Source organism: Falco peregrinus, chromosome 9, assembly GCF_023634155.1.
Source record: "Falco peregrinus isolate bFalPer1 chromosome 9, bFalPer1.pri, whole genome shotgun sequence".
NCBI classification, from domain to species: domain Eukaryota; kingdom Metazoa; phylum Chordata; class Aves; order Falconiformes; family Falconidae; genus Falco; species Falco peregrinus.
The window spans coordinates 6,698,791-6,708,821 of NC_073729.1; the positions used below are offsets into that span (position 1 = coordinate 6,698,791).

The following is a 10,031-nucleotide window of genomic DNA, read 5'->3' on the forward strand; positions in this document are numbered from 1 at the left end:
CTTGGCCGGGCCAGCCGCCGTTCCTTCCCTCACGCCGCCCAGGGACGGGGGCGCTGCTCCCGCCGGGCCTTGGGCGCCGTGCCCACCCGCGCCACTGATTGGCTGGCGGGCGCGGGGCGGGGCGGGACGAGGTGCTGCCCTGCCCTTTCCTGCGGAAGCGAGGCGGGAAGTGCCGCTGTCTCGCGTCGCTCCTTCTTCTCAGCCGCCGCCATCATGGGTCGCATGCACGCTCCCGGGTAAGCGGCTGCGGCGTGGGGCGGCTGGGAGCTGTTGCGGGTGGCTGAAAGGGCGCCGCGGACGGGTGTGGGAGCAGAAGGGCCGCCGTGGGGGCGGTGGGGCACGTGTGGGGATGGGGTAGGAGGGCTGGGGGCTGTCAGGGTATGGCGGCGGGGGGAGGGAAGGCCGGGGCCGGCGCTGAGGCGCGGGCTTCCTCGGCGGGCCCCGGGCACGGGGGTGCTTGTTGTGCTTGGGCTGCTGCTTCCGGAGCCGCGCTGGTGTGGCCTGCCGTGGCGGCGGCACTGGGCCCAGGCCGTGGAGGGCCCCGCGGGAGGGGCTGGCAGCAGGCCGCCGTGCGGCGGGGGCAGGGCGGCGGTGGAGCTTGCCGGGCCGCGCTCAGCGTGTCATCTGCTTCTTCCCCACAGCAAGGGCCTGTCCCAGTCAGCCCTGCCCTACAGGCGCAGCGTGCCCACGGTGAGTACCTTCGCCGGGCCGCGGCCCTGCGGCCTGCCGGGCGGGCTCCGTCTCTCCTCCGGCCGCTTAGCAGGGCCCACGCAATGAAAGAAAACCAAGGGAGCCGCAGTATTTCGTGTGATCCTTTTTAAATCGTGCTTGATGAAATCTTTAGGATACTGAGGAAGAAAGTGTCGTTTCCTGACCGGGTGACTTCGTGGGCAAAAACGTCTCTTTCTTTTCTTTTTTTTTTTTTTTTTTACACTCTTTGTTCCTCCCTTTTATTTAAATGTTGCTTTGGTTTCTTTTAGTCTGTATGCTGATAACTTCTAGATATTCAATTACTTTCACTCGAGTTTGGTCTTTGCCATCGTGGAGTAAACCGACTGTTTCTGAACCATTAGTAGCAGTGTTTTGTTGGTCAGAGCACTAGCTCAATTTCAGTCTGCCCTTAGTTCATTTAGGGTGCTTCCACTTAAAAAGGTTTACCTGTCAGCTAAATGAGCAGCTGCTTTGCCAGAGGATGTCTTCTTGGAGGATCTGTTTGTTGGCCGAAAGATCTAATTTGTGGTGCACGTGGAAAAGCACCTACTGAAACATGGTTAAATGAAAACTTGAAATTAAAGCACGAAGAATGAAAAAAAAAAAACTAAAGTAAGATAACGTGAAGCTGCTTGAAGTACTGCTGATGGCTAAACAGTTTAATAACCATTAGAATGCTCAAATGCTGTATTTGTTTTTTAAAAGCCCTGTGGGTTTTCTGCTTAGTTTCATTTGTGTTCTGTTCTGAATTATAATCTATAGAGCACTTTCAAATATATTTTTTCTGTGCTTTTCAATTTCGTACTCTGATGGTATTAAAAAGGAAAAAAAATTAGGAGCTTTTGTAGCTCATGCAGAGTCAGGATTACCTGCCTTGTTGGTACTGACTTCCACTTAATAATCACAGAAGCAATAGCTCTGTTAGCACATGCTTCTGTTTAACATAGAAGTAATAAAAAAGGCACTGCCCTGTCTTGACTAGATATATTTATTTCATTTTTGAATTAATTTGCTTACTTAAAATCTGATTTTCACTGATCTCTGTAGGTGCTTTACTAAGGGATGGCTAAATGGTTCTCGATTTCACCTTTATGTCAAAGGAGTTAAGGAGTTCCTTCCCAGTGGCAGTGGTTTTTTTTGCTTCTGTAAATTTGTATGTGTGTTTCAGGTGTGGCAGTTAAAGTGATGATAAACCAGCTAGTTGGAGTTGGGGTGTTTTAAACGGAGACTTTGTTTATTCATCTCTGCCTTCCCCCACCATATTTCACTAGGGTTGTACGTTCACGATATGTGAAGAGTTTCTTTATCATTAGAATTACAATTTCAGTTTTTGATTGTTTTTTCAAGCATTAAAAAGCATCTATTTCAACCATTTATAAAAAGCTTTGACGTAGCTTGTCTGTTCCTCTGTATTAAGCACTGTTTATCAGTTGTAGCTGTGTTTTTTTCCCAATTTTCTTTAGTGGCTGAAACTTACTTCTGATGATGTAAAGGAACAGATCTACAAGCTAGCTAAAAAAGGCCTGACCCCCTCGCAAATCGGTAAGTTTTATGCATCAGTCTTAAATAGAGACAAAAAATATTTTTCTGACTGTAATAATGCAGTTGCTCCTTCAACCTGCATAGGGTAACATGCTAAGAAAATACTGGTTTTCTGATGTACTGATGTATTCACTGTGTGGATACCACTAAAAATGTAATATGTCTCATTTTTGCAAAAAGCGTATTTGGTGAAGTAGTTAAAGTTTTTTGTGTGGTTTTTTTTTTTTTTCAAGCAGAAAATGTAAAGCATCTGTTTAATCTTATAACCTGTCCTTAGGAATGGCCACTAGTCTACCCAGTCTGTTGGAGAAAAACTTGACATCTCATCTTAAAATACCAGCACCTGTGTTTAGGAGCTTACTGAGCCAGGCACTGGAGCTGCATAATAGACTACTTCTCACTAGTTTGGACTCCTCTGGAGCTTTGCTTAAGTGTGTCTGTGCTACAAATTTATGTAGTCTTAAGATATGCAGTGTAATTGAGTGCTATATGAATGTTTTTAATTTTACTTTATTTATTAATGATCTCTGTGGTATAGTATGGGGTTTTTAGAGTAAAGATGTCTATGGCATCTTTGTTAAGTATGGAGAAGAGGGTGGTTGAATACCTAGCTTTAATAAGTCCTGTTGAAAATTTCTCAGTAATAATGTAATACTTACCGTGTTACCTGCCTAAATGTGATAGGTGGCTTGGTTTTCGGTTAATTGCTATCTGATGAAGTGTTTCAGCTTCTCTAAGTTGTGTTTTGCTCACACGCTATCCACCATTTATTTGTTCGCGGCTTCCAGCAGAAAGGTATTTTAATTTAAAGAAGTCCTTTTGGATAGCTTGTAACTGTAAGGTTGGTCTCACTAGATTTGTGTAAGATGTTTGGGGTTTTTTCAGTGTGAGATGTAAACATTTGTTTCAGGTGTCATCCTGAGGGATTCTCATGGTGTTGCCCAGGTTCGCTTTGTAACTGGCAACAAAATTTTGAGAATCCTTAAATCGAAGGGACTGGCCCCAGACCTTCCAGAGGATCTTTATCACTTGATCAAGAAAGCTGTTGCTGTGCGTAAACATCTTGAGAGAAACAGAAAGGTGAGTGCTAATTTAAGCAGATAGCACTATGTTTGTTTTTTCATATAATATAATTCATATAATACAGTAGTTTATTTACTACTTAACAAAGCAAAGGCTTTTGGGGTGCTCCCTGTTAGCCACCCCCTTTGAGTAAACTTAGTGGTTCGGGGAGTCATTTTGATGAAGGAGAATGGTCTTTGTCTGTGAAAAGGATCTTAAAAGCATTGCTTAAACCAGGTATTTCTGGTCCTGTTCTGATTTTTACTAGCTTCATCAGACTTTGGTAATGGGCATGTGGAGTTTGTAGCAGTAGCTGTGGATGTTTTACTTTAATAAAGCTCATATGAATTGTGTGTCATTGAGAAGTGAAAAGTAGTGCTTCTTTGTAATGTAGCTTTCTCTTCCAGGATAAAGATGCCAAGTTCCGCCTGATTCTGATTGAGAGCAGAATCCATAGGTTGGCTCGCTACTACAAAACCAAGAGAGTGCTGCCACCCAACTGGAAGTAGTAAGTCTTCTTTTATGTTACTGTTTTCACTGAAGTCTTGTAGGTTTTGTAAGCCATATGCTGGGGCTGTGAGTCAAAGGATCATTGTGGTCACTGTATGTGTATGTAAACCAGGCAGCAATGAATAGATATTTTCATAAATATTAACTGTTTAATTAATGAGAATTTAGCCAACATAGGAGAATGCCCTAGCTTCTCTTCTTCTGAAAAGACTCGGGTACAGTTAGCCAGGTTTTTGAATATGCTGTTTTATACTGTTAAACCAGTATTTTTATTTTAAAAGGAAGAATGAATTCTTTATGCCACAGAATTTAAACAGGTAGTCATTTACTTCAGAACTGGTAGTTAAAGCTTTGAACTGAAGCAGTATTTTTGACAACTAGTTTGAAAAACCGCCTCTGCAATTAATGTTCTCTCTTTCTCTCTCTTTGTCTTTTTAGTGAATCATCGACAGCTTCTGCCCTGGTCGCATAAGAGCTGGCTATGTGACTAACTGAAAAAATAAATTTTCATTAACTAAGATTGTGTTGTCTCGGTTGGTGTCATCTTAAACTAGAAACTTCTGCTTGTTTAAAGAAGCTGCATGTAAATGGGAAGTTTTCAGGGTGGAGCAGCCACGTGGCCATGATTTCCATATTGCTGTCCTATAGTATTAAATGTAGGCAGTGGTTGCTGGCGTTCTAGGGCAGCTGTACAGTTTGTGTCTGTACTTAAACTGGTTTTTGTGATCTGATAGTCTCAGGTTGGTGAATTGACCTAGTCATTCACAGCAGATATTTTTTATTCATGTGGGGCTGTGCCTCTGTGTATCCTGTAGGAAGAAAACAATGACAGGAGGAAGAATTGGGAAATGAGGAAATGCAGGAAGGATTATGCAGGAGTAGGGCGTGGGGAGGGAAACAAAATTGGAGAGGTTCATCAATTCGTTGCAGGTTAATATGGATCTGTTCCTTGTGCGGAAAGTTTAAGTAGACCTCAGCCTGTTCCTGACAGTAACTCTGGCTGTCATTTGTAAGTAATTTTAAGAATACTCTGAGATTTGGGTAAATAAGGACAGCAGTTTAGCTCTTCTCAGGTGTTCTGTCTTTACAGAGGTAGTTTACCTTAAACAGAAAGGGCTATTGTATAGTCACTTGCTGAGGTTGTGCCTCCCAAGTTCTAAATAGCTTTGACCTTAAGGGTCATCTTTCTGCTGGAGAAATGTGGAGAACAGACTAACAATACTTTTTCCTCTTTTAGGAGAAGATTGCAAATGTAGTTACTCTGAGCTGTTGTGGCTGTTGCTTCTAAGTTTTGGTGCATTGCTTAACTTTTGCCATATTAAAAAATGAAGTAAATTCAGATAAGCCCTAACATTTTTGTAAAGTGTAGTAACCATAACCAGTGGAACCTGGTAACTTCTGGATTTAATTTTGCAGAAAGATGGATTCCTCTGCCCTGATGATGAAGCTAAATACAGACTTCTGATTAAGCGGGTTTTTTTAAAAACAAAATCATGGCATTCCAGTTGAACTCTAAAATGCTGCTGTCTGGTCGGTCTTAAAAACTAAATTACCAGCTTCCGTATGCTGTCAAAATCCTGGCTTTTGTTTCTGAAAGCTTGTGGTGTTGCCAGGCTATATGGGAGGTAGGTGCAATAAACCACTTCCATGGTAATTTAAAACAAAAAAATTTTTTCTGACTCTTTCGGGTTGGAGGTATTGCCAGCTGAAAAGCACGTGGAGACTTAACAGTACTCGGAAATAGCTGCATGTAAATAATGAAAGTACCAGCAGATGGCACTTCGAAACAGTAGTGGTTTTAAGGAGTCACATACTGCCGCTAGTGCCACCTAGATCAAGTGTCAAGGCTGGTGGTCTGACCCGGTGAACAGATGCTGTATTTAGAATTGTAGAACTACTAGGTATGGTACAATGGGTGTGAGCACAGGTGGAACTTGCGCAGTTTTTCTGCTCTGTGCTGCTGAGGTTTCTGTGTGAACACATTCGGTGCTTGTGTTTTCTGGCACTGGGTAGCTGGAGGGGCTGACAGCCGGCCGTGCTGTATGTGGGTGGCAGTTCGGTCACCCAGTGGTGCTGAAAGCTGCTGACCTTGCCAGAAGAAGAGGTAGGGGGGACTGGGGGTGTTGCAGTGATGGGGACTGTGTCAGGAATGGAGGAGAGGGGAGGGTACAGTGTACTTAACTGCCTTGTGTACTTCCAGGAATGAAAATTACCCAGGGACAGATCCTTGGCTTGCAGTAAGATCAGATCCAGGTGTTGAAGGAACTCCTGAGGACAGAGAGAGGGAGGTACACCGTATTTGCTGCCTGTAGAATTTGGCACTCTCTTGTCAAACAATGGTAATGCTGTTGTGACTGTACCGTTACACGCGTACATTTCTGCTACTTAACATTGCTAAAGGTTCCCTATTTTCTGTAAGTCATATAGACTAGCTTAAGTAAGATGTCCGTTCTCATTAGGATTTCAGTCCCTTACCGCTTTGATTGCTGGAAGAGCTGCACCATCAATCCCGTTCGCCCCAGGGCGTGCAGGTTGTCTGCTTGTGGGAACGGTAGAGCCAAGGCACTGGCAGGGGTGAATCTTCCCTGGGGAGCAGACCCTGTGAAGCACGATACCGAGTGAGGCTTTGGGAGGATGTGGACCTACCGCGTGTGTCTGAAGAGCGGAGTATGGGACCAGCAGGAACGTGGTCCTGTGGAAGTGTCAGGTAGGTTTATTACCTGGGGCTGTGGTACAGGACTGCCTGGGTGAAACACTGTCAGGTAGGTTCTGAAGTCCCTGACCGTGTTTGCCGAGAAGCAGGGCTGCCCCAGGCAGCTCAGGGCTTGCAGTCCGCAGCTGCCCACGTACAGCAGAGGTCAAGGCTGCCCGGGAGAGTTAGCGGAGTCTTTCCTGCTGCTCTGGGTAGAGGTAGTGTAACTGCTCCTAGGTGGAGAGATGCGATAATGAGAATAAATCCAGATCTTCAAATAGTTGCCCAAAATGAATTCTTTTTATGAAGCAGCACAAACTGTCTGTGCCCTGTGGTTATCTGCAGGCAGCACCCTGCCTCCCCTCTCCCCCGCAGTCTGGGCTGTTCTGCAGGCTTTGGGCCCCACTGCCCTCTTGCTTTCTCCTGTCATAATGTGTTGTTATGGCTCCTTTTGCCTTGACTTACCCTTCAGAAGCTATGTTTCTGTTTCTGCCTCGTTCCCAGTGGCCATTTGTGAATTTGAAATTTGGTATGAATCTGACCCATGGTTTGGGGTTTTTTTCCCCCTATCCCAGTGTGAGCTTTTTCCTGCATTGTGCCAGGGCATGCATCAGAAAGGAGCTGACGGACCCGCCCCACGTCCAGCTCTCTTGGCCCCTCCGGCACGGTGAAGCCTGCCCTTCCTTCACAGGGGTGCAGGCACTCTGCCTCCACAGCTAGCCATGGTACGTGGGGGCCCCCTCAGCAGCTGCCTGGCCATGCTGGGCTTTGCTGTTCCATACCAGGCTCGCGTGGCGAGTTTGCTTCACAAAAGCCTCCCCCCAGACTTCAGTCCTTGCCAGCTCTGCAGCTCTCCCAAGGCTGTGGGCTGTGTGGCAGAGGCTCTGCCCTTTGGCTCTGGGTTTGAAGGCTGGCTGCCGAGGTGCCCTTTCCTCTTGCAGAGCCCCTGGTAGCTGTGGTTGTCTGCCATTCCCCGGGAAGGTTTGTCGTAGGGTTTTAAAAATAGTGATGATGATTCTTGCAGTCAGTCACTGCTGGGTCACTGAGGGTAGTAAGGAGAGAACTGGATTACTTCAGGTCTGAAGAATAGAGTTCTCTGTTGGACGTGGCACAGGGAGATGGGACAAGAGCATTCTTTGCGTTTCAGGCTGGTTTTTCCACACAGATTCCCAGCCCTCTCTAATCCATGTTTTTATTCTCAGAAGCATGATGGTCTTCACTCTCTTGCCTTTCTTTGACCTTGGCCTGCACCTTCTCCCTGCCTCCCCTTCCATGTTTCTGAGCTCCGTTTGCCCCTGATGCTTCTGGCTATGTGGCAGAGTTCCTGTTGAGGGAATTTGCCCCTTTTTTTGCAAATCAGTCGAGCCAATGTTCTTCTGTTCCTTTAGGTGACACGAGTTTAGCTTACCCTAACCCGAGTCAGCTAGGGCATCATTCAGATGTATGAAGACGACTTTGTGTTTTCTTCACTTCTGCAGTTCATCCTGGAATGTTAAGTCCAGAAAGGTGAGTCTTTATTCCTGTGGTTAAATCAATAGGTAATTAATGCCAGGCACAGTTTCTACCTTCATTTTTAGGACAGAGTTTGAGAAGTGACTGTTAAGTATGGGAAAGATTAACCCTGACAGGGATTTAAGGGAAAGCTTTGATTCGGTCATGTCTGGAGGATGCCTTGGGTGCTAGGTATCTGCTCCTTCTGAAGGATTTTGTGGCGTGTGACTGGTTCCCTTGTGCAGGCAAATCATCTTTTAGCTCTGAATTTTTCAAATTGACTGTTCCTGTTCAGAAGTACTTCTTGTGAAAAATAAGAAAATGCTGGTAATTTGTTTCAAGTAAGGAAACTTAAACACCGGTTGTACAGCTGGTAAGTCATTACCACTGCTGGAAACCATGCATTTCTCTAGCTGAAAAGGGCAAAAAAAAGTCAATCAAGCTATAGTAATAACCATTAGAAAAGACAAGAAATTATTTGGATTTATAGCTGTACAGCTGCAAGTATATGCTCTTTTGCTTTTTCTGGAAAACGGCTTCTGAAGTGTGTTTTCAGTTGCATTTTCTGCCAGTAAACTTAACTTTGAGTTTTCAACTCAAAATCATTGCATGCAAGTTAATCCCAAATAGCAAAATGTGAATGAAACATGCACTCTCGATTTTTCTGAGCGAAGGTTTGTGTCACTTTCTCCCACTGTTTTCAGTGTCACTTACAGACCATGAAAAGCAACGTAGTTAGAAAGCACTGCACGTGTTTCTTGGGACTCAAGGGCCGGTTTCTTTCCCCGTCCCCATTTAAATGAAGAGCGGTAGGGCCTGCTGAATTCACCAGAGCAGGTCTGGTACTCCTGCAGCTCTGCGATAGCTGGTGTTTCTGGCTTAGGCTAATGCTGCCTCACGTTCACACAGATGTTTTGTTTCCTTTTCAATGCTGGGATCAAACCAGTGAAAAAATGTGCGCTGTTGCTGGGAAGTCCCTTCAATAACTCTGCAGCATTTGCATAACAATCCGCTGTGCTGCCCTAGTAACCTCCCTCCCCGGCACATATCTTGGCAGTAGGAAATGGTTCAACAATGTTCACTGCACAAATGGCATGTCTGTGAATGTCCTTTTCTTGCTTCCCAAGGATTTCTGGCCGAACCTGCGTTTAGATAAATTAAGTTCCCTCTTTGCTCCCAACCCTCCTCTGTTTTGGGGGGTAAATTTTACTTCTGGTTAGAAATGTATAACCCTTGTAATGAACAGTGTTGCTGACTAGTGTGAGTGCCTTCCTGTCACCACAGGATTTATTAAACACAAACCAGCACAGATGCAGTAACTAGAGCTGAATCGATAGAAAAGGTTAACGTTTAATGGCATAGCAATGCGTATTGGATATGACAATGAACGGTGGCATTGTCCTGCGGGGCTTGGTCACTAGAGAGTAAGTACTGGCAGTCAATTTCTGGAGGCTTGCTTGGTGCTTAGTACAAAAGGAGGTGAAGTACAGCCTGTGACATCAGCCCAGGAGCTTGAGATACTGTGTGGCAAGTAATTAATGTTGGCTGTGCCTGAGGCAAGAGGTGTACCGACATTAAAAGATCACCTGAGTTTTCTAGCGAGTGCTGGTTTTACAGGCTAATATTTTATTCCCTTTGAGGCTGCTCACTCAAGACCCCTTTTCAGGTCAGAATTCTCCTTCTTCAGAGCCAGGAAGGGGCTTTCAAGTTTAGTGCAGCTGTCAGGGATCAATCTCTTTTACAGCTCCTTCAAGTTCTTTATGATGCAGATGAATAATTTCCGTAGATCCTGAGCCCTGTGTTATGCCAGAGTGGGAAGAGGGTGGCTGGTGTTTTGAACTGTAGAAGCTGTTGACTGACTGGGTGAAATAACCAGTGACAGCCATTAAAAATTAATCAGGTTAAATGAACTTGGGAAGGATCCAGGTCTCAGAGGATCAGTTCTGATGGCAAAAGCATTTGAGATCTGCAAGAAAACAGGTGGAAGCATCTCTCATTATAATACGTGTTAGTGGGCACTGGG

The 10,031-nt window shown here is 45.1% G+C and overlaps 1 protein-coding gene across 1 annotated transcript; it reads left to right on the top strand.

Moving 5' to 3' along the window:
- Positions 1 to 113: 113 nt before the first annotated feature.
- Positions 114 to 4,345, top strand: RPS13 (ribosomal protein S13). The gene is made up of 6 exons (XM_013298293.3): positions 114 to 236; positions 642 to 690; positions 2,175 to 2,253; positions 3,164 to 3,333; positions 3,723 to 3,823; positions 4,264 to 4,345. The coding sequence occupies exons 1-6, from the start codon at positions 214 to 216 to the stop codon at positions 4,295 to 4,297; spliced, it is 456 nt and encodes a 151-aa protein (XP_013153747.1). The 5' UTR covers positions 114 to 213; the 3' UTR covers positions 4,298 to 4,345.
- The last annotated feature ends 5,686 nt before the right edge of the window (positions 4,346 to 10,031 follow it).